Raw genomic sequence first — 26,725 nt, 5'->3', positions numbered from 1 at the left:
TCACTTTCGGAGAAGATGATAAAAATATAAAAGTTTGACGGACACCTATGATTCACCTATACTCTCTATACTCTATACAACCTATACCTAAAGCTACGCTTTCAGCTTTTGCTGACAGTGGAGCTAATAAAAGGCATCGATTTTCTATTTGCTATTCTATGTACTGCCATATTTTGTTTTTCATGTGCAACATGTAGAATACTGTCCAAAAGAGGACCTGGTCACCCTGGCCAAACAAATGACTGTCACAATTTTTTGCCTGATAAATAGCACAATACATATTAAGTTGCATTTTTATGATAAAATCACTAAAATGTATCTCATTTGATCTACACATCCCATTGTATATAGTTCTCAAGATATCAATTTGAAAGGTAAATATGATACATTCAGCTCAGTAACTATGATATTTTGACCCCTGAACTTAGTGTCATATAAAGCACTGTACATTTAATTTCAGGACTTTACTTAACCTATTTTGTTTTTGTTTTTTACTATCTTCAAGTACAAAATAGTCACAAGTTTGGAAAAAATGATATGGATATGTTTGCAAGTATGTCAATAATAAACTTGATTCAAGATCATAAAATTCTTCAAAGTGTAGAAATGGCCACTGTACTAAACAATCATATTGCTATACACAAATCTTGATCAAATAGCCTAAAATTTGTGTGATGAGGTAAAAGGTAATTGTCCATCATATCAAACATATCAAGGAGAAAGTACTACACATTTTACCATCTTGCTTATGAGTACAAAGTTGGCAGACTATGCAGCCTACTGTGTCTAGCATTTATTGCAAAGATTGTAAAAATTGCACAGTGCATGTCAGAGATATTGGTGGATGCAGACATACATAGAGAGACATAGATAGACAGATAGGACTTCCCTAACATATTAGCACTCATATTAAGGCATATATCACCTGTAGGGCTAATAAAATCAATCATTGGTTTATTGTTTCTTCATATGTATGAGCATCCATAGTTTCCACAGTAATGTCGCTGGCAGCAAGTGGTAGTAAACCACATGGCATTGGAGTTTGGGGAGGTTGACACTCTGTATGTGGATTGTGTCCCTGACGAAGGCTACAATGATAACCTGAAGTACTCTCTGGTCTGTATTCTCCATGATTATTGTAGTTAAGCTGTTTTCTACTTTCTTTTCTCTGAAGCATTGGTGAATTTTCTCCAAAGGCTTCTTTAAGATGACGTTTATGACTTCTATATCTTTTAACACTTGATGAATGATGATGGTTTTCCGAGTTGACACACTGACAATGGACACTTGGTGTAGCCTCCACCCGACTACCATGTCTATGTTTCTTGTGACTTCCGTGCCTTTGCATAATAGGAGACTCGTCAACATGTGCAGCTACATCTGAATAATGGTGACTACTGTGATGACATAGTTTTGGTGATTGTTCATCATGAGAAGGGGTTTGTGGAGATGGGTGAACTTTTGGAGAAGTATAAACTTTATTGCTACAGTCCTGAGTAGACATGTCTTCTGATATGTTAGTGTTCTGGGGACACCTACTACAAGCTTCAAATAACTGCTTTTCTTCTAAACATCCACCATTTTCAATGTCATCAATGGTTTTTTGACATTTTACCTTCATACTGTTTTGATGACTGCCTGGTTCTCCACGAACGCTACCATGCCGACTTGAATGATGACCATGTCTACTACCATGTCTGTGACTACTATGTCTCCTATGGTGTTGATGTTTTCTTGATCTCACATCCCTTAGAAGTCTACAATACACAAACGTTAGAAGCAAACTGTACTGGTTAATAGCTGCAATTAATTTTCATAAATTACGCTTAATACAATTTGATATATGACTTAATACTATAATTTGATATCTGACTTAATACTATAATTTGATATCTGACTTAATACTATTTGATATCTGACTTAATACTATAATTTGATATCTGACTATAATTTGATATATGACTTAATACTATAATTTGATATGTAACTTAATACTATAATTTGATATATGACTTAATACTATAATTTGATATCTGACTTAATACTATTTGATATCTGACTTAATACTATAATTTGATATCTGACTATAATTTGATATATGACTTAATACTATAATTTGATATGTAACTTAATACTATAATTTGATATATGACTTAATACTATAATTTGATATGTAACTTAATACTATAATTTGATATATGACTTAATACTATAATTTGATATGTAACTTAATACTATAATTTGATATATGACTTAATACTATAATTTGATATCTGACTATAATTTGATATATGACTTAATACTATAATTTGATATGTAACTTAATACTATAATTTGATATATGACTTAATACTATAATTTGATATGTAACTTAATACTACTATTTGATATCTGACTTAATACTATAATTTGATATGTGACTTAACACTATAATTTGATATATGACTTAATACTATAATTTGATATGTAACTTAATACTATAATTTGATATCTGACTTAATACTATAATTTGATATGTAACTTAATACTATAATTTGATATGTAACTTAATACTATAATTTGATATATGACTTAATACTATAATTTGATATCTGACTTAATACTATAATTTGATATCTGACTTAATACTATAATTTGATATCTGACTTAATACTATAATTTGATATCTGACTTAATACTATAATTTGATATCTGACTTAATACTATAATTTGATATCTGACTTAATACTATAATTTGATATCTGACTTAATACTATTTGATATCTGACTTAATACTATAATTTGATATCTGACTTAATACTATAATTTGATATGTGACTTAATACTATAATTTGATATGTGACTTAATACTATAATTTGATATCTGACTTAATACTATTTGATATCTGACTTAATACTATAATTTGATATCTGACTTAATACTATAATTTGATATCTGACTTAATACTATAATTTGATATCTGACTTAATACTATAATTTGATATGTGACTTAATACTATAATTTGATATCTGACTTAATACTATAATTTGATATCTGACTTAATACTATTTGATATCTGACTTAATACTATAATTTGATATCTGACTTAATACTATGATTTGATATCTGACTTAATACTATTTGATATCTGACTTAATACTATAATTTGATATGTGACTTAATACTATAATTTGATATCTGACTTAATACTATTTGATATGTGACTTAATACTATAATTTGATATGTGACTTAACACTATAATTTGATATCTGACTTTAATATTATTTTATATGACTTAATACTATTTGATATCTGACTTTAATACTATTTGATATCTGACTTTAATACTATTTGATATCTGACTTAATACTATAATTTGATATGTAACTTAATACTATAATTTGATATGTAACTTAATACTATAATTTGATATGTGACTTAACACTATAATTTGATATCTGACTTTAATACTATTTTATATGACTTAATACTATTTGATATCTGACTTTAATACTATTTGATATCTGACTTAATACTATTTGATATGTGACTTAATACTATAATTTGATATGTAACTTAATACTATAATTTGATATCTGACTTAATACTATAATTTGATATCTGACTTAATACTATGATTTGATATCTGACTTAATACAAAGATTGATTTTAGCAAATGCCATGTGGCCTATGAAGCTTGTTGAGATAGCTTTGGACTCTAATGGGTCATGCACTTGCATATTATTATACTTTGTAATTAGGGAATATCTAAAGAGTGCATTTAGCATCAAAAGGGCATCAACTTTCATATTACTTGGTATATACATCAGTGATAACAAGTTACAAATATCTTGCAACATTTTATAATACTTGTTGATGTACCTTTTGACTTTGGGTCATATGCACAGATGATTATAGTTTTCACTTAGGCAAGGTTCAGTTATCATATACAACAAAGGCTATTTGTTAGCTCCACTGTCAGTGACAGCTGAGTGGAGCTTATGGGTTAGGTTGATTCTCCATCATTGTACGTCGTCCGTCTTCCATCCATCATCTTTTTTATTTTCATCTTCTTCTCCAAACTGACAGTCAGAATACTTTGAAATTTGGTGTACATGTTCCTTTGGGGAGGCTATTCAGATTTATTCATGCCAAGTTGATCTGTGCCATTGTAAAGGTTTTATCAACTTTTTGTCAAAATGATATTTTCGATTTCTTCTCAAATACTGTCAGATTACTTGTAGATGCGGTAGCTTACTCAGATTTGTTAATTTCAAGTCAGTACATGTTCTTTTCTATTTTTTGTCATTTATTTTTGTATTTTTTGAAATTTTTGAATATTTAAATGAGGATGCCATATTGGAAATCAGCCCACTATACTGAAGTAAACAGCCACATTTCAAAAGACGTCATCGATGGCAGACAATGAGCAATGTAATATGCTATAGAATTCTCGGATCGTGCACCCTTAGTGACAAGTGTCTGTTTGAAACAGGGTTGCAGACTTCAGCACTGCACCACAGGAAACAAGATGGCGTGCAGATAGAATGTACTGAAGTTTAGTGAACGAAAGATTTTTAGCCTGAAAAACGATAAAACAAGACTTGAATGATCATAACTTAGGCTTGTAACATCCTCTTTTCTTTACAAATCGACTTTTAATCTAATTAATAGACTTCTAAATTTGGCTCAGGTGGTCTATATGTGTCCTGGACATCAGGGTTCTCCACAGCACAGGGAAAAATAGCGTCGCGGGCCATGATGCCTTCAAAATATTCTGACTCCCGCATCTCGCAATCTAATGAGAGCTGTTTACACAATAGCAGCTTCAAAGATGTAAAAATGAACATTGAACCATAAAAATCTCTTTGTGATAAAGAACATTGTAGATGATATCATTACCGTAATTACAAGAATGACAAAAGAAATCCTCCAATATTTACAAAGACGAAGTGTGAACTGGCTACGTATATACATCAAATCAATGCCTGCATGCAGCCTGAATATACTTTTGAAGTGTATTGTCGTGAAAAGAGTTTAAAAGACCAATGTACCTTTCAATAAAGTGACGATATTATCTCCGATTATCAGTTTCATGTTCAATTTTACTGTGAAATACTTTTAGTTCGTAGATTGACTTCGTACCATGGGTACATCGTATGACTGCCATGACTACTGAAAGCACGGATTTTCAATGAGGCGGTCGTGACGTCACAAACTAGTCATAAACGAGATTTGGGACAGAAACGTACAGTGCCTGCATGTTGCTGTACACAAACTTTTAGTATTTCAAAAGTCTACTTTATGTGTGGATATTTAGATTGAAATAATTTCACCTTTCCTAAGAAAAATACTCAAAAACATTGATTGAAAAAATTGATATTTAAAGTTATAAGTTTCTTTAAGACTGGTGCTTATAGTTTGGAATAAGTAATAAATTGTCCTCTATCTTTCCTTTGGTCATATGTACATGTATTACTTGTTTGTTATTATGATGTACTTTGATTTTTATCATTAAGTTACTCAGGAATATAATTTTGTAAATGTAAATATATGCTAATTTATGTTAATGAGATGTGACCCCTATAAACAATAATACAATGTAATCAATAAAACAATGTAATATATGTGGTAGCCTGCAAATTCGTGATATGTCTGTAACAGAGCTAGAAAATCTAAAGCAAAACTGCTTAGTGGAAGAGCTGAACTGTTGCAGAACCACTTCTACACATTACAAAACACACACACACAAACAGCAGAGCTATTATGACTGATAGGTCACTTGTTCTCTATTGTTATCACTGTTTAAATAACCAACATGTATTGTTATCACTGTCTAAGTAACTAAAATGTATTGTAATCACTGTCTAAATAACTAAAATGTATTGTAATCACTGTCTAAATAACCAACATGTATTGTTATCACTGTCTAAGTAACTAAAATGTATTGTTATCACTGTCTAAATAACCAACATGTATTGTTATCACTGTCTAAGTAACTAAAATGTATTGTTATCACTGTCTAAGTAACTAAAATGTATTGTAATCACTGTCTAAATAACCAACATGTATTGTTATCACTGCTAAATAACCAACATGTGTTGTTATCACTGTCTAAGTAACTAAAATGTATTGTTATCACTGTCTAAGTAACTAAAATGTATTGTAATCACTGTCTAAATAACCAACATGTATTGTTATCACTGCCTAAATAACCAACATGTATTGTTATCACTGTCTAAATAACCAACATGTATTGTTATCACTGTCTAAGTAACTAAAATGTATTGTTATCACTGTCTAAGTAACTAAAATGTATTGTAATCACTGTCTAAATAACCAACATGTATTGTTATCACTGTCTAAATAACCAACATGTATTGTTATCACTGTCTAAATAACCAACATGTATTGTTATCACTGTCTAAGTAACTAAAATGTATTGTTATCACTGTCTAAGTAACTAAAATGTATTGTTATCACTGCCTAAATAACCAACATGTATTGTTATCACTGTCTAAATAACCAACATGTATTGTTATCACTGTCTAAGTAACTAAAATGTATTGTTATCACTGTCTAAGTAACTAAAATGTATTGTTATCACTGTCTAAATAACCAACATGTATTGTTATCACTGTCTAAATAACCAACATGTATTGTTATCACTGTCTAAGTAACTAAAATGTATTGTTATCACTGTCTAAGTAACTAACATGTGTTGTTATCACTGTCTAAGTAACTAAAATGTATTGTTATCACTGTCTAAGTAACTAAAATGTATTGTTATCACTGTCTAAGTAACTAAAATGTATTGTTATCACTGTCTAAATAACCAACATGTATTGTTATCACTGTCTAAATAACCAACATGTATTGTTATCACTGCCTAAATAACTAAAATGTATTGTTATCACTGTCTAAGTAACTAAAATGTATTGTTATCACTGTCTAAGTAACTAAAATGTATTGTTATCACTGTCTAAGTAACTAAAATGTATTGTTATCACTGTCTAAATAACCAACATGTGTTGTTATCACTGTCTAAGTAACTAAAATGTATTGTAATCACTGCCTAAATAACCAACATGTATTGTTATCACTGCCTAAATAACCAACATGTATTGTTATCACTAAATAACCAACATCTATTGTTATCACTAAATAACCAAAATGTATTGTTATCGCTGTCTAAATAACCAACATGTATTGTTATCACTAAATAACTAAAATGTATTGTAATCACTGCCTTAATAAACAACATGTATTATAAAATGTTAATGTGCATTCGTGTTACTCAATGATTACTTAAAGTGGCCATATGGATGAGGACTGGGTATTTATTTGGGATTTTGATTTTATATTAAAAATTTTATCGTGACATCATGTGAAACAACATAGACCAAGTCTGTGTTTATAACTCAATAAATTGCAAAAAGCTAAAATATTTGTAAAAGGTTTGTTATTTTACATATAATAACAAACATTTTACATTTTAATAATGTTTGCAATTAATTGAGTAACTGTTATAAACAAGGAATTGGTATATGTTGTTTCACACCGAGTTCTCAAATAGGAAGTCATGATAAAATTGTTTTATAAATTAAAAATCCAAAATAAATACCAACCCTTATCTATATGGCCACTTTAACACAGAAGTCTGGGAAGATATAAACATTTCATGGTTATCATGTGATGATGTGATTGAGTGAAATACTTACTGTTTCCTGATTAAGAAATACCAAACAACAATGGCCAATAACACTATGACTAAACTGCCAGCAGAGGCACTTGCTGCTACAGGTATAGACCTATGTTCTTTAGGTCGTCCTATTCCATCTCTATCTTTATCTGTAACAACAACATCAAATCTGTGTTATTACATTGTTTTGCACATATTCAATTTGAGCAAGTGTTTCCAAGTTTAATTCTTTGAAAATAAATCATCACTAAAATAATGCCTGAGCACAAATACATAAATTATACATATAATGGAAATATATTTTGAATGTTTGATAAATGTGACATCATTTACACTAGGTGGATTGATTGGTAGCAATATCATATAGCTGACACTATTATTATTTTTATGCAGGACAGAGTTGATAGGAGGTTGCTATGGGTAAGTTCCTGCAGTTGATTGGAGGTTGCTATTGGTGTGTCCCTACAGTTGATTGGAGGTAACTATGGGTGTGTCCCTGCAGTTGACTGGAGGTTGCTGTGGACATGTCCCTGCAGTTGACTGGAGGTGGCTATGGGTGTGTCCCTGCAGTTGACTGGAGGTTGCTATGGGTGTGTCCCTGCAGTTGACTGGAGGTTGCTGTGGACATGTTCCTGCAGTTGACTGGAGGTTGCTATGGGTGTGTCCCTGCAGTTGACTGGAGGTTACTATGGGTGTGTCCCTGCAGTTGACTGGAGGTTGCTATGGGCGTGTCCCTGCAGTTGACTGGAGGTTGCTATGGGTGTGTCCCTGCAGTTGACTGGAGGTTGATATGGGTGTGTCCCTGCTTGCAGCATACACATTTGTGTTTAGGCCAGAAAAAAATAAAAAAGCTGTTCAACGGGCCCGACCTACCCATATTTTTGGCATTTCAATTTTTAAAAAAAATTTTTTGGTGATGGGCAAAATATTCTCATGCAGGCTTTGTATGTCAGTAAAATGCACACTTTGTTTCAAAATTAAGGGAATTTCTTTATATTTTCTGCATAATACATGTAACAATATACATTTGAGTCAATTCCAAATTATACAATATCTTATACAGTGGTTTACTTGGCTCTGATGTTGTATACAAAAATGAATTGAGATTAAATTAACCTGTTGCATATCCAATGTGCACTAAACGAAATGAGCAAAACTTTACGACCACGGGAAGGGCAGTCATTGGGCCATCAAATCCTTAATGTAATTTTGACGCACACAAAACGAAATCTTACCCCCTCCCACTGCCCCTCCCCTAAATGAAGGAATTATGTTTGTCGTGTGTCAGTTTTAAAATGACACGGTCCCTAAGAATAGCCATGTCTATGTATCCTGAACTATGCCTTCAGCCAGACACCTAGAAATGTCCTCAGCTACCAAATTTCGGCCCCATCAGTCTGGTATTTTATGACTTCAAGTTTTTGTCTAAAATCACAATTATAGTCATATTAAATTTGCACATCAATCATGGGGTCACCAAGTTTATGCTATAAAGTTCCATATTTAAGACCTAATTTGCATGTCAATCATGGGGTCACCAAGTTTATGCTATAAAGTTCCATATTTAAGACCTAATTTGCATGTCAATCATGGGGTCACCAAGTTTATGCTATAAAGTTCCATATTTATGACCTAATTTGCATGTCAATCATGGGGTCACCTCAAGTTTATGCTATAAAGTTCCATATTTAAGACCTAATTTGCATGTCAATCATGGGATCACCAAGTTTATGCTATAAAGTTCCATATTTAAGACCTAATTTGCATGTCAATCATGGGGTCACCAAGTTTATGCTATAAAGTTCCATATTTAAGACCTAATTTGCATGTCAATCATGGGATCACCTCAAGTTTATGCTATAAAGTTCCATATTTAAGACCTAATTTGCATGTCAATCATGGGATCACCTCAAGTTTATGCTATAAAGTTCCATATTTAAGACCTAATTTGCATGTCAATCATAGGATCACCTCAAGTTTATGCTATAAAGTTCCATATTTAAGACCTAATTTGCATGTCAACAAAGAAATTATAATTTCTTGAACAATTCTACATCTCACACTCCTAACAGCATCTCATTCAGACCAATTTGCCAAGCTGTTTCAGAGTTAAGATTCTTTCTTTGCATCACATCTTTCTAACCTAATTTGCATATGGGTTATCCTGTCCTTGCATCTTTGAAATGTTCCAATCAAAATAATGGCTATTCATACCAATCTGTGTTTACGTTTTTGTCCAAAAGTCATATGATTGTAGAACTAATTTGCATTTCAACAATGTGAACACTTTATCAGGAACAATAACCTTCCACAACTTCACTGTAATCAGCCAAGCTGTTTTTAACTCCAACTCAAAGTTGTTTACACATACATACACACACAAACACACACAGACATTTCGCCATGCCTAACACTACTGAACCTCAGTTCAGTTGTGCTTATAATATATATAATAAAATAAACATAATTTTCTCAAGATATATTTGTCATGCATTTAAAAATTATGTTACTCTTCTATTCCATTTCATAATGTATCTACTGAAAGCTATATCTCAAGTTGTATTGACAGACATTTTGACAACATACTATCATAGACAATGGCAATAGAGTACATACTATATCATAACAGTTTCATTTTTGACAACATACTATCATAGACAATGGCGGTAAAAGTACACACTATATCATTACAGTAAATTTCATGACATTGTAAGGAATAACACGTTTGACTGTCAGCTCAGGCAGACAGAATGGCAGTTGCCATGGAAATGACATTTAATGAGGAAATGTACACAGCACACTGTAATATTCATTGGTAGTGAAAATCCTGACAGTTGCATATTATCAGAAGTGAGTGATTTGTGAACCAGTTGTAGTTTATTTGATCTCAATATATTTTAATATCTTATTCTTCACATTTGTCTTTTCATGTAAATGTATACAACTAGTCTATCAAAGAAGACAAATATCATATTGTATATTTTAGCAAATAGATCATGTAATACCAAATCTTCATTAAAACCAAACTGATATGCCTTGTATTAACATATTGAATACATGCATTCATGGTTGTCATGACAACCTTTTTTACTATATTGAGAAGAATGCTGCAAAACCTTTAATACTGAGTGAATTGGAGATTTTCTGTGTGTTGATTTATCAAATCTCATGAGAATATCTGCATGGTATTACTTGTATGTCAATAGATATGACATTGAACACAAAAAGAGACCTGATGCAGACAATGCTGTTATAATCAAACAGTGATTTACTTCACACCAATTCACATACGAGGGAACCTTGTACATCCTAGTACTAGGAAGCATACAGTTTCTTCAGCCTGGGGGGGTTGGATTCTTAAATTGGGTCGACAAAAAGTCACTGAACCCCCTATCTGTAAAACCAAAAACAGGCTGACACAGGCTGATATATATATATATATATATATATATATATATATATATATATATATATATATATATATATATATATATATATATATATATATATATATATATATATATATATATATATATATATATATATATATATATATATATATATATATATATGATATTCACATGACAGGTATTTTTTGATCGTGACTCAGTGTGGACTGCTTGACTGTCTTGCATCTACTTCATAAGATGCCGGGTTAGTACTGTCATAATTATAATTATTGACTACACAGGGTAACTATATTCCAAAAGGAGTTTAATAGCATCATGACAGTGAAAGGTATGGGAAAGCTTGAGCAGGGAATATGTATATCTCTTATGAGGGTCCTAGGGGTTCTCCCCCTAGAAGCCCTGGAGATTTTTTACTCTGAAAAGTCAATTTTGAGACTATTCAGACCCTTTCAGACAATAATTTCCAAGCTTTACAAGACAGCACCAACATGTAAAAAGAAAATGTATTTTTGAAATATTAAGTTTTATAGCATCTTGACAGTAAGAGGTAGGGGGAAGAGCTTGAGACTGGGATGTGTACACCTCATGTAGTGGGGGGGGGGGGTCCTAGAAGTCCTGGAGGTTTTTTACTCTGAAAAGTCAATTTTGAGACTATTCAGACCCTTTCAGATGGAAGTATGTATATGTATGTATATGTATGTGTACGTGTATGTGTGTGTGTATGTATGTATGTATGTATGTATGTATGTATGTATGTATGTATGTATGTATGGGGTCTGCTACCTCATTGCTTTCCGCTTACAATATTGTCATGATTTTCCACTTTCTGTGTATTGCAAGTCATGATTTATTTGTTCATGTTGCTGGATTATGATCTGTATCAAATGAATGACGAAAATAGCACCAATGCATTCTCGCAAACCAGAGCTGATATTTTTCTGCAACATTATGAACTTGGACAGTGCTGTAAAAGAGGCAGTACATGGTTTAGGATGATGTGATATTGGTATTGTTGCACAACTGTACAGTTTAGGCAATGGTTTGATAGATAGGACATCACCCAATGTATATTTCTGACATAATATTTTAAGATATGAGGCTAATTATCTTAATGATGTCACATTCAAATTTCATTGAATTAGTTACAAGAATATACATATACTCATACATATACATATACATATACATATACATATACATATACACATACATATACACATACATACATATACATACACATACACATATACACATACACATACACATAAACATACACATACACATACATATACATATACATAATTATACATATACACATACATGTACGGTAGATGATAATAACACTAATGGTGATCAATACTTTAATGTCCCGACCTTTAAGCTTTTGAGCATTTCATCTTAAAATAGAAGAATTTTGATTCTATACTTACATGTGATTTTTAACTGAGCTGTGATATTGTACATATGTCCATTGAGTTCAATTCCTATAAAACATGTATACAGTCCAGTATTTATCTCTGTAGTATTTAAAATCAATAACGTATTGTTATCAAATACCACTATGTCATCTTGTCCATCATGGTCAATATCATGACTACTGTCTCTGAAATAAACATGATCATTGTGGTTCCAGCCTTTTATACTTGCACTTGGTACTTCAGTCACAACACAGAATAATTCTTGTTTCTCACCTGGTTTCACTTCTACCTCACCAGAAGTCTGGATTTCTAGAAAAAAATCACAAGCCATCAGAGTTGGTCAACACTGTCTTTTAGAGAGATCTGGACCCCTTTCAATAGTAGGCATCCTGCCTAGGGTACTCCTGGCTTCTACTTTAAGGAGGGTGGACAAGGGCTATTTATGTACTTCATAATAACACCATTTTTTTTTTTTTTTGTAATTTGTAAAACATTGCAATAAAGTCTGAAAAAAAATCGTAATTCAGTATTAAATCGATGTACTGCGTAATCAACTGTTTATTTTGACTGTAATCAGTACAAGTACCACTTTTTTTGTACATTTAAAAGAGAAATACATACAACTGTACCATAATTGTCGACATTAAAAAGATTCAATACAAGTGCAAAAAAATACTTCAGCAGTCATATCAGAATACAATGTGTCTTTTCTTTCTTCTTTTCTTTTTGTGGGGGAGGGGGAGGGGGGAGTCTAAGCCCATGAAGGTCAAAATTTGTGTTGGAAAGGAAAGAATGAATGTTCCTCTGGACTGGGTAATTTAGAGGTATTAAGGTTTAAAGTACACTAAAAATCATCTGTTTAATTGTCAGCCAAATGTCAAGAGATATTTGTCAGCTCATAGACCCTACAGACTGAGATGAAAACATACAATGTTATGTGATTCGCTAAGTTTAATACCACAAAGGAGGATGGATGTATCATAAAGAACACAGTAGTTCACTAGTTGCTTCAAAGATCTTAGACTGTAATTTGCTACTTTACATTTATGTAATTGAGATGTCCATCATGAAACAAATTCAGGGGAGTATAAATCGATTCTTAATGCACCTGACAGCTATTAATTGATTTGAATAAGTCTGTATCTCTGTGTAAGCTACTGCCGGGTGGTAATTCCTCAATTCTCACCACACACATACAAAGAATTTAATGGGCAGGTTCACAGTCAATGTCACCTTATTCTCTGAATGATGTAATATAACTACAAATGTAACAGTAGACCAAGTCTAAAGTCAAACGATTTTGAATCTATAGTTGAATGTTTGCTGAATCATAAGTTGAACGATTGACTGTAATTCAAAGAAAATACAATAATATCATAAATATCTACTACATAAAGTAATCAAGGTAGATTCTACATAGTAATACATGTAATGACTTCTATTAGGTGGGACACCCCCTGGCATTGGAATGTCCATTCAAGTATCAAGAGAATATGTTTTCTTCATACTAAAATTTATAATTTCTACTAACTACAGACTTCAATAAACATATAGTTGTGTTGACATGTCCACTGGGTGTCAAAGTGTTGAGACTTAATAACTTAGAGTTATGAACATACAATATTGAGCTTCAAGCAAAAGTTCTTACTGTATTTGCAGACTTTCCTGGTAACCAACACTCTATTTCTAGTCAAAAGTTCTTACTGTATTTGCAGACTTTCCTGGTAACCAACACTCTATTTCTAGTCAAATACTTCTTACAAGAACATTAATGCTTTTTCTGCGACAGTGAAATAGCATCAAGTCTGTGAAATAGCCTGACCAGCACAGTCTATGTTCCGAGTCTACATTCCTGGGGTGCATGGTACCAGTGGCCAGCTCTGGTAGGGGTGTGTGGCCAATGCTGGAAACCTCAGACCCCATTTTAGACCCACTTTGACCAAAAATCAATACCCCATTTTAGACCATTACAGGTTTTTAAAAGCTGAAAGTTTAGACAAAATACATTTTTGGGCAATTAATGGCAGTTATGATTTGGTACAGTACATTTGGACCACAAATCAATCTACTTATCATTGCAGTTACTGTTCTTTTTATTTAGTACTTTACAGCAAGTGTGTATGTGGGGCAGATGTCATAGGCTAGTTCATGATTAGTTCTGCAGTTGTCTTCACTGGTGGCAATTAATGTAGGGAGAGTTACTTCTGTGTTTTCCCTTTCATCTGCAGACTGAAAAAATTAACGTAGGAAGGGAGGTACTTAAAGTGATGGGCACTGACCAGAAACAATTCTCCTTTTTTGGCCTATAAAACTCTTTCTACGATGAGTGCTATGCTACAACTTTCTATAAAGCTTCACATTGCATGTTGTGGTTGGCCAGGAGATCACTAACAGCAATGGGCAAATAGCAATCAATGAGAAAAAATAACTTATTGCATTTGTTCTGTTGTATTCAAACAATTGTCTGTAGGAACGACAATCTCAAAACTTTGCCCTTACAGAAGGCATTCAGTTTAAATCTGGTTTTAATTATATTCACTCGGGATGTGTAAGTTCGGAGCTCTGAGCTCAACGGAAAATCGAAAGCTTACCAGCTGCTGCATACAAATTGTCATTGATAATCTACATGATTTTTAGATAGAATAAAAAATAAATAAATATAATAGTGCCTCTACATATTAAACCCATGTCACCCAAGGATGTATGTAAAGTAATGTTTGCATTTACCAGTTTTGAAAGAACATTAATTATTACGATAACTTGATCGTAGTGTAGAATGGCACGAATGGTTAAAAGAAAAAAGTTCAGTAGAACAGGAGTGATATGAGTTTTTGATCTGCCCTGTTTGACGTCACAGAGGTGAAGATTTGCACATGTTTATGTGATAATGATAATTATACTGATTGTCAGTCAAATGTTGGTATGTTCCTTTCTTTTTTGTTGTCTTGGGTTTGTGTTTTTTCCTTAATTGTTGTCTTGTTTGATGGTAGTAAACAAAATTTCCAATTAAAAATAATTAAGCCCCTGTGCAAACATATTAATATGAATAGACAGTTCCTTTGTAGAAACAAGCTTGTCTTACCTGGTTTGCAGAGACAAATGGGACAGCCATTGTTATCAGTTATGAAACCGAAGTCACAGTCCAGATCACATGTCTTAACATTGCCACAATCTGAAAAATAAAGTACTGTGAACAAAGATATTTTTGCTACTACAAAATTTTGTGATTTAAGAGTCTTCAGCTAGTTCAGCCAGTTATTACAAATTACAAGGCTTGCACACTGTGTTAAATGTATAAGAAGACATTTTAAGCTACTTTTTATTTTTGCATTAGAAAAAATGTCTTTAGTGAAAATTTCCAGATTTAAAGTACAAGTTTTCATAGAAGACATAGACCCAACTGATTTGTTGTATGGCAAAATTATTGTACAAATTTAAATTTGACCTTGAAGATGAAGATGAAGATGAAGGTCAAAAGTCAATGACCTTGAAGACGAAGATGAAGATGAAGGTCAAAAGTCAATGACCTTGAAGATGAAGATGAAGATGAAGATGAAGGTCAAAAGTCAATGGCTGAATAGTAAGTGTACCTTTAACAATGTGAATATACATACTTAGTTTTTTGATATAAAACTTCAAAAGTTACGGTATTGTCCTGAACAATTTACTATTTGACCTTGAAGATGAAGGCCAAGAAGCTATAGTGACTTTAAAAGTTTAGGTGAAGATATTTGCATGGTGTCTGGTGCCTCTAGATACAATACTTCTTAATTTATGAGTAATTTGTTCTTTGATCTTGAATGTGGTCAAAGGTCAAGGTATAAAAAGAAGAATTCACTGGTATTATAGGTGTAGACACTTGAATTGAGTCTTTGTATTCAACTTCTTGAGTTATGGTAGGAAGACCTATTTGACTATTTGACCCTGAAAATGGTGGTCAAGGTCAAAGTCCTAAGGTTACGATTCATAATGTGCTCCAGATAGACACTTGAGTGGGTTCATTTTTTTTTTGCCATATGTATTAAATGTCTGGAGATATGGGGCAAAATGTGTTCATCACAAAATTTGGACGCCATTTTGACATAAAGGTCAAGGTTGTAAAATTAATTAAAATGATGTGCCTATCCCCAGATAGTGTGTTACCTTTGTCAAGTTTGTGCCAAGTTTTGGTTGAACTAGGCTGATGTATGTTGAGAAATGGGAGTGCATGAACAGACAAATGCAAGGGTGGATGCATGGACGCACAGAATCCAATGTAATAGCACCCTCTGGGCATTACCTATTGGGTATAGTAAAGAGGGCATACTAAACTGCCATTAATAGCACAAATGGTGTTGTAGCAAAACTGTACAAATTATATGATAATTTTTAACAAAATTTATCCACATGCCAATCCATCCCTGTTGCAATATGCATCATTATCATTTTACTATATTGCTCTGTGTGGTATCTTTAGTTGCTGGGTGGCTACATTTCATTTTTACCTTCCATAAGGAAGGTGATATATTATGGATCAAAAGTCTCTGTGTGTGTTTGTGTTTGTGTTTGTGTTTGTGTTTGTGTTTGTTTGTTTGTTTGTTTGTTTGTGTGTCTGCCTGTGTCTGTGTCTGTCTGTCTTCTGTCCGTCTGTCTGTCTGTCTGTCTGTATCATTGTTTTCTCAAAAAAAGCTGGATCAATTCGAACAAAATTTGGTGCACATATTCTTTAGGGTAATGGCTAGGATTGGTTAGGTTTAATTTGCATAATTAATGGTTTTCAGTAATGAGGTTATCTCTTAAGAATGCACACTTCAAAGTTAATATAATTTGACCAGTGTACATGTGTTATATAAAATTGATAATATAGCTTGTAGTTTTAATGGCTCATTTGCATAATTAATGATTTTCAGTAATTAGTCTATAGGATATCCTAAGATAAGAATTCATACTTCAAATTCAATATAATTTGGTACATACCTCAAATATAACAAAGCACACGTCATAGAAAATTTATTGACGTAGCTCCCAGTTTTAATAACTCATTTGCATAATTAATGATTGTCAGTAATTAGGCTAGAAAATGAAGAGTGCAAGCTTCAATTTCTGTGAAATTTGGTACATACATTCATGATACTAGGGTGCACATGTCTAATAAAGCTTATCAATGTAACTATTAGTTTTAATGAATCATTTGCATAATTAAAGATTCAGCACCATCCACCGAGTAGGTTTCGAGATACAATTTTTTGACTAAATCACATTTTAGACCAAATTTGCATATCACTTGATTGATGCTGCATCCTATACACATTTCTGGTAGTCAAGGTACTGCAGCCTACTCATGTCTGGTGCCAAACCCAGTATACACCAGAAATGTGTACCGAAACACATTTTCCAGTACAACAGAAACTAATGGCCTTTGCAACAACTGACATGTTTTTGGTATTAGCTGCAATCTACACAGTTCTGGTATACCAAGCACTTTATCTTTGTCACAACCAACACATATTATTGGCTCCACAACCTACAAGTTTCTGGTATACCAGGAACTTACAGTGTCAAGCCAGAACACCTGGCCAAGATAGAACAGAGACAAAGATTTGGAACACACCATTAACTAATCTTGATGTGGAAGATCGAGGCATATAATGAAGCCTATATTGTATAACACAGCTGTATGTGCATGTTAGTAACTCAAAATTGCTGTGAAATGACTTGCTATTGAGGTAAAAAGTACAAAAGAAAATTAGTGCCGATGGCATTGTAGCACAACTGTGTTTGACTGTCGCTATGGACATGGTCTTGTTGGTAGGAATATCTGCATACATTTTTGGAATCATTTTTAATTTGCCTACCCTTCCCACTTTTCATCTTTGCAATATAAACCCCTATTTAGCTGTTGCTATGGGTGTGGCTCTGTTGCTAGACATTTTTGCATACACTTTTTGAATCTTTAGTCACTTACCTACCCATCCCTGTTGTTATCTTTGTAATATGCATCTCATTTCACTGTTGCTAAGGGCATGGTCATGATTGCTAGGGCCAATTGTGTCACAATGATTTCAACAATAACTGCAGAATAATACACCTACAGAAACATCCCCACCAAGTTTCAACCATATCCACCATGCAGTTTCAATATATAAGTTTTTGACCATAATTGACATTTTTATACCTAATTTGCATATCACTGATGGGATATCATATCATGAACAATTCTTAATCTAAACACCACTAAGAATGTTCGCATCATACTTCAGCCAATCTACTCAATAATTTTTGGAATTATAGATTTTTTTATCAAAAAGACACATTTTTAGCCCTAATTTGCATATCACTTATGGGATCACCATGTCATAAACAATTTTTAATTTGAACATCCTGAAGAATTTTCCGACCAAATTTCAGGCCAATCTGCTCTGTAGTTTTGGAATTAAAGATTTTTTACCAAAAAGACACATTTTCATATTTTTCTAATTTGCATATCACTGATGGGATAATCATGTCATGAACAATTCTTAATCTAAACACTTTTAAGAATGTTCCAACCAAATTTCAGACCGATCTCCTGAGAAGTTTTGGAGTTTAAGTTTTTTGACCAAAAATCACATTTTTGTCCCAAATCACACACCAGTGGTAAGATCATTTTGATCTGAACAATTTCCCAATTAGACACCCAAGGTAATATACCCACCAAATATCATGGCAATTGGTCTAGCGGTTTTTGACTTTAAGTTGTTTATACACACATCCACTGAACCTTATCAGTTCAGTTGTGCTAAAAATATTTACCCACATGCTGAGCCATCCTAGGTATAGGTGTTCATTTGCTGAATGACTATCCAGTTGCCTATCCAACCCTGTTGTTATCTTTGCAATATACATGATCATTTGGCTCTTGCTATGGGTGTGGTCTTGTTGCTAGGCACATTTACATACATTTTTTGAATGTTTATTCATTTATCTATCAATCCCTATTATCTTTGCAATATGGTTTTGCAATATATATGTTTTTGACCAAAATTCACATTCTTACACCTAATTTCTGACCAAAAGAGCCTTAATTTGTAGCCCAGTATAGTTTGGAGTTTCATTTTTTTTTACCACAAATGACATTTCTTGACCCAAATCAATTACCTGTGATGTGATCATTTTGCTTTGAAGAATTTCCTAAATAGACACCAAAAGTAATCTCCCCACCAAATACCAAGGCAACAAGGCAATCGGTGTGGCACACACACACACACACACACACACACACACGTGTGCACACGCACACGCACGCGCGCACGCGTGCGCGCACACACACACACACACACACACACACACACACACACACACAGACGGACAGACACTGCACCATGCCTATAGCACTGCTGAACCTTATCAGTTTAGTTGTACTAAAAAACACTTTTAAACACATTGATTTCCCAGACAATATGCTATTCACTTGCAGTAGCTGGTTTATCAAAATGAATTGAATAATATCACACCAGGTCAAGTTTAATATTGATAATTTGTATATTTTTCAAGTTATTGTTAATTTGCATATTGTTCAAGTTATGGTAATTTGCATATTGTTCAAGTTATTGATAATTTGCATATTGTTCAAGCACATATACTACATACAGGTACACTATGTTACTTTATAACAGTATCATCATGTGCATTTGCAAAGTGGCACATGAAAAAATTGGGGTTCAATTTCCACCAAAAAAAATGTTGGAGTCTGTAAATAGAATTTATGTTCTCGCCTAAAAAAAAACAACTCAATAGAAATGTTGTTTTGTTTGTCAAATTATAGGCTCAACCAAAAGTGAAGCTGAAAGGCAACACAGTAAATTTATTTGATAGATAATTTATGATAATATAGATAAGTTTAATTGTTACAACCCTTATTACGAAGTATAACATCATTGTTATCATTGAGAGTGATAGCATAGTACTCGTACTGACCTGGCGATGACTGACCCACAACAACGTAAAACATTAACAGAGAATGAACGATCAGTAACCTTAGTCCCAATGATGACAGAAATGTCATTCCAATCTACGTGTATCCCGCGATATTTGAAAGATAACGACTCGTTGAACAAAATCATAGAAATGAGAAGTTCCTCAGTGACGCAGTTCACTTAATCATGAGAAAATAGTGTAATTTCTCGAAGATGTTGGGAAGATGAAATTGAATACCGTGACGTCAACATCAAAGGAATTCACCATTGTAAAAAAAATGGAGAGGTCGGTACTTTTTGCAGGTCAATAGTATATAGCAACACACAAAGGACATGTACTCAAAATGGTAAGCCACTGTCGACGCTCGTAAATATGTTAAATGTTATAGTTAAAATTCTATAAAGGATTTCACATTGTAAACTGTGCCAATTCCAGTGTTCTTACTAAACATACCCTATAATAAAATAGTTGAACCCAAAACCAAACAAGGTTGTCACTTTACTCGATATTCTGGGCATGGCTCATCATGCTCATATCGCCCTCACTCGATCTTTTTCGAAAAAATGTTAGCTGACATGCATCAGAGCCCTGAACCTTTTCATTATTTTCTGTTTAAAATACCCAAATTACATAAGGGACCGTTCAGTATCTTCGGCCGGGAGTGGGGGTGGTGGTGGTGGTGGTGGAGGTCACCCTGTTTTCCTGTTGACAGTGGGGGGGGGGGGGGGGGTCATCCTTTTTTTGAAAATTCTGGAAAGGGGTCATTGTGTTTTGGATTGTAATGGAAGAAAAAATCAATTTCTACAATGGCATATATAACCTTGTCTGAAATGTGGTACATGTAAATATAAGTTCTTGTTCCTGTTTCTTTCATAAATTCTTTTATATAACTTCAGGTAAGCTTTCAAACATAACTATACACACACACACACACACACACACACACACATATATATATATATATATATATATATATATATATATATATATATATATATATATATATATATATATATATATATATATATATATACATATACATGTGTTCATTTATTTATTTATTTATTTGAGATGTCTAAGGATTACCCCATTTACAGACACTCAGAAATTGGAAAAGACTCAAATGCATTAAATATTTACAAAACTAATAAAAATATATAAAAAATGAAAAGATAATATTACCGAAACTCCGTTAAATTCATGAAAATCAACTATTTCATAGGAAAATTTTCTAAAATTGCCGAGACTGGAAAATATATGTCAGTGTTTTGCAAGATAAAACTGAAGGTCCTAGGTAAAAACGAGTTTATCCTTTGAGTGGTATCAAAACGAGTCAAAAGTGTAGTGGGAACGGAGATTCCTGGAGGGAACATTGACAACAATAGACATTGAGTTAAACGAGCCATTTAAACATTTATATAAAAAGAATCCATCCAACAATTTCCAACGAGATTCAAGGCTTTCTCTTTAGACTAGCTGCTAGACCTCGGGTGTTCTTCCGATACAATACGACACATAACCAAACGTCGCTATCGAAGATGGAACATCAAGCCCTCATTGCGAACTTCGTCCTCTTATCGTATCGGAAGAAAGCCCGAACGTCTAGCAGTAAGACTACTTACTCCCTTACCATGGGACGATTTTCCAAATAAAGGTAGTTGAGAAATGTATGCTGGACAATTTCAATTTTAGTGATTAAATACTTCTGATGGGGTGAGCAAACTTGTGGACAACACCGACTCCGTACAAGCGATTTATATAAATTAATAATACAAGAACTGTCACGGAAATATTCTCAGCTACGCTTTATCAAACTACCAGCTTGTAAGCATTTTTGACGATGCCCTGAATATGTATCTCCCAGCTTAAATAATTGCTAAATTACTTAGCTGCCACCTTACTAGTTACAGACCAGATTTAAACTGGTTGTAGCATAGCACTCATTGTAGAAAGAGTTTTAATGGCCAAAAACAATTTTTTTTCTGGTCAGCACCCATCACTTTAAGTACCTCCCTCCCCGCGTTATCTTTTTCTTCCGTAAGCCAATTCAGTCTGCAGATGAAAGGGAAAACACAAAAGTAACTCTCCCTACATTGATTACCACCAGTGAAGACAACTGCAGAACTAATCATGAACTAGCCTATGACATATGCCCCACATACACACTTGCTGTAAAGTACTAAATAAAAAGAACACTAACTGCAATGATAAGTAGATTGGTTAACATTTGTTGAGAATGTAAACAAAAAATAATCGCATCGTCGCATCACTTTAGACAACATTTCCCTTGTGGGAGGCATTCAGTTTAAATCTGGTTGTAAGTTGCTATAACTCATTTGGAGTCTGACTGAGTACTTTATATCTAGAGGTACTAGAGTGATTTTAATGCATAACAAAATTTTTCATTAAAACTGTAAGCTATAGCAACAAATTTTATAGGACATATTCGCTTTGTTATGGTTAATTTATGTACTAAATTATATTGAAATTCAAGTATGCATTCTTATGATATATCCTAATTACCGAAAATCATTAATCATGCAAATTAGTTATTAACACTGTAAGGTACATCAACAAACTTTATAGGGCGTATAAACTTTGTTATGGTTAATGTATGAAGTAAATTATATTGAAATTGAAGTATGCAGTCTTAAGATATAGCCTAATTACCGAAAATCATTAATTATGCAAATTACTCAATAACACTGTAAGGTACATCAACTAACTTTATACATACACAATAGCAATCAATGAGAGAAAAAAACTTATTGTATATGTTCTGTTGTATTCAAACAATTGTCTGTAGGAAAGACAATCTCAAAACTTTGCCCTTACGGAAGGCATTCAGTTTAAATCTGGTTGATTATATTTACCCTGTGTGTAGTCAATAATTATATGATACTGCTACCCTTGATCTTAATAAGTATTGTATACAAGCATTATACGCTGAGTCACGATCATAAAATACCTGCCATGTCAATATTATCTAATCGGGAGGGGAGGGTCTATATGTTTTAAAATCAAGTGATGGGAGATCAGCCCAGTTTTACACGGGGGGGGGGGGGGGACAAGTCATGTAGGAGGTCAATAATGGCGATATACATCAAAAGCCATAGACTACTTGAAAATTGTCTTCAATACCCCAATTTTACTCGAGTCAATACATTATTATGCGAGAGAGAGAGAGAGAGACACACACACACACACACACACACACACACACACACACACACACACACACACACACACAAATACATTCGCATGCCATAAATTATTATTTTGAAGGTAGTCTTGAGCCACTGTAAAACGTGACATCACCTAAATACAATTTGTCACCCTAAAATTATCTCAGACGTGTCGGATTTATATTAGCTTCACTTGAGATCTTAGGGACCGGTCAATTTCTCCAGCTGGGGGTGGTCGGTCGGTGGATTCTGCCATCGGGCCGACAAAAAGTCACTGACCTCCCCATCTGTAAAACCAAAAACAGGCTGACCGCCTCCCCACCATCACCTAATTCTAAAACATGATAACCCCCCCCCCTCCCATATATCATATTCACATGATAGGTATTTTTTGATCGTGACTCAGTGTGGACTGCTTGACTGTCTTGCAAATACTTTATAAGATTCCGGGATAGGACTACACAGGGTGACTACACAGGGTAAATATATTCCAAAAAGAGATTAATAGCATCTTAACAGTGAAAGGTAGGGGAAAGCTTGAGATGGGAATATATACACCTTTCATGGGGGTCCGAGGGAGCCTCCCCTAGAAGCCCTTGAGGATTTTTACTCCTAAAAGTCAATTTTGAGACTATTCAGACACTTTCAGACAATAATTTCCAAGCTTTACAGGACAGTACCAACATGTAAAAATAGCGCCAATAGCGTTGTAGCACAACTGTATATATTTTTTTAAATGCTTACGAACACTTTATAGGTGTTCATTTGCTGAATGACTATCCAGTTGCCTATCCAACCCCTGTCATTATCTTTGCAATATACACTGTTGCTATGAAAATGGTCTTGTTGCTAAACATATTTGCATACATTTTTGTTATCTTTGCAATATACGTGATTTAGCAGTTGATATGGGCGTGGTCTTGTTGATTTTTTGAATATGTATTCATTTGTCTATTAATATTTGCATACACTTTTTGAATGTTTCTTCACTTGTCTAAGTACCCGTGTTGCTAATACCGTCTGGCTGTTGCTATGGGTGTGTTCATGGTTGCTAGAGAAATTTGCATACAATTTTTGAAAGTCTACTCACTTGCCTACCAGATGATAATGTTATATGAGCAAAATATACTGTTGCTAAGGGGGTGGTCATGGTTGCTAGGGCCAATTTTGACAAACTGTTTAGAAGAAAATCTGCAGAATAACACTTTCCAAGTACCAAGTACTTTTTGATATATAAGTTTTTGACCAAGAATTCACATTTTTACACCTAATTTGCATATCACTGATGGGATTTCTTAATCTAAATACGCCTAAAAATGTTCCCACCAAATTTCAGACTGATCTGCCCAGTCGTTTTTGAGATTAAATTTTTTAGACTTAAAATCACACTTTTTAACCCAAAAAAGACTCTTTCTAGCATATGAACAAACTTCATGTTTTAATCATAGACACTCTCTATAATTTAATTAAGCAGTGCTAATTGTAAAAGCAGTGTTTCAAAGCAACCTCAAACAGAGGGTAATATTTACGCCATTGACACTGACATGTGAAGTAGCCCTTAAAAGATTTAATGGTTTATTGCATCAATAGTCACACAAGAAGTTGAAGACCTTTCATTTGTGGGCCGAGTCGAAACCCTGTTTCACACCACAAATCACTGGGATTTTTGCATTTTGCTGAAGGGATCATCATATAGTTAATATCACTTGATCCGTGCATCACCAGAAACATCCCTGTGAAATTTCAGCCAAATCAACAAAGTACTTTTGGTATTATAGACTTTTGACTTAAAAAAACACATTTTTAGCCTTAATTTGCATACTTCTTATGGCATTATCATTGCATGAACAATCTTACTTTACATCCCTTAAAGAACGTTCCCACCAAATTTCAGACCAATCTGCCCAGTCATTTTGGAGTTTAAGTCTTTTGACCAAAAATCACATTTTTTGACCCAAAACACACATCTATGAAGCGATCATTTCCATTTGAACAATTTTCATTAAAACACCATAAATAATGTCCCGACCAAATATCAAGCCAATCAGTCTGGCGGTTTTTTTGGCCGAGTCGGCTGACAGGCCCGTAAGTGACAATACAAAATCTTTATTCTTTGGGCAACTTTTCCTTCTAAAGCACACACTTTCAATTCTTGAACAAAACTTTACTTTCCAAAGAATGAACTTTGAATTCTTTAAAGGAAACTTTTATTTTTCGAGAGTAAACTTTTAATTCTTTGAACAAAACCTTTCCTTCCAAAGAACACACTTTTAATTCTTTGAGCAAATCTTTTTCCCCAAAGAATTCTTAAATGGAAACTTTTATTTTTCGAGAGTAAACTTTTAATTCTTTGAACAAAACCTTTACTTCTACACTTTTAATTCTTTGAACAAAGCTTTTTCCCAAAGAACGAACTTTTAATTCTTGAAAGGAAACATTCATTTTTCATGAGTAAACTTTTAATTCTTTGAAACAAAACTTTTGTTTAGTAAGAACAACTTCTAATTCTTGAAAGGAATCTTTAATTTTTTAGTGTATATCTTTTAATACTCTGTACAAAAAATTTACATCCCAAGAACAATTTTTTGCATATTCTGTATTAAACTTTTGTCTTTCAATAACAAACTTATAATACTATGAACAAAACTTTTGTTTTCAAAGAGCAATCCTTATTTTCTGATTTGTTAATCACTCTTCAATTCAAGTAAATTTGAAATTCCAAGTCAAAACTAAATATCATGGTACCAGTAACGTTTAACTCCAATATGCGAAACTCTCTGCCTATGAGGCCCAATTTAAGTTTCGTCGACAAGTACAACTCTTTCTCTGCGTGGGTGTATTAAATATAAACTCTTTTGAGACAACACAATATTTTTTTACACACTGCAAACTCTTTTAATGGCAGCGGAAGTGAAGCTATCCCACAATTACTTGGACCAGTAATTGCAGCATTACACATACCTAACGCGCGTCTGCGCGTCTTAGCTGATGATATAGTATTTAAAGTCCAATCACTTCGCTCAAGAATATTGCCTATTGTTAAGGAATGGGTTTGAGTATGGTTTCGGCAATTCCCTTGCCGTATTATACTGA

At 33.3% G+C, this 26,725-nt stretch overlaps 1 protein-coding gene across 1 annotated transcript; it reads right to left on the bottom strand.

Annotated features, from left to right (window-relative positions):
• Nucleotides 1–680: 680 nt before the first annotated feature.
• LOC144443468 (uncharacterized) lies at nt 681–20,612 on the bottom strand. Its single transcript, XM_078132954.1, has 5 exons — nt 20,448–20,612; nt 15,595–15,684; nt 12,525–12,821; nt 7,704–7,833; nt 681–1,757 (listed from the first exon to the last, which is right to left on the bottom strand). Exons 1-5 carry the CDS (start codon nt 20,533–20,535, stop codon nt 947–949), a joined length of 1,416 nt encoding a protein of 471 aa, XP_077989080.1. The 5' UTR covers nt 20,536–20,612; the 3' UTR covers nt 681–946.
• Nucleotides 20,613–26,725: the final 6,113 nt, after the last annotated feature.

Source organism: Glandiceps talaboti, chromosome 12, assembly GCF_964340395.1.
Source record: "Glandiceps talaboti chromosome 12, keGlaTala1.1, whole genome shotgun sequence".
NCBI lineage: Eukaryota > Metazoa > Hemichordata > Enteropneusta > Spengelidae > Glandiceps > Glandiceps talaboti.
This window is presented reverse-complemented; position numbering and strand designations above follow the sequence as displayed.

What these genes read in the sequence shown, in the direction of transcription:
- LOC144443468 (XM_078132954.1), bottom strand. Translation starts at nt 20,535, where the DNA reads ATGACATTTCTGTCATCATTGGGACTAAGGTTACTGATCGTTCATTCT. An exon ending in AGCTCAGTTAAAAATCACAT is followed by an intron (nt 7,834 to 12,524) that starts GTAAGTATAGAA and finishes TTGTTGTTACAG; the next exon opens with ATAAAGATAGAGATGGAATA. An exon ending in TATTTCTTAATCAGGAAACA is followed by an intron (nt 1,758 to 7,703) that starts GTAAGTATTTCA and finishes TGTGTATTGTAG; the next exon opens with ACTTCTAAGGGATGTGAGAT.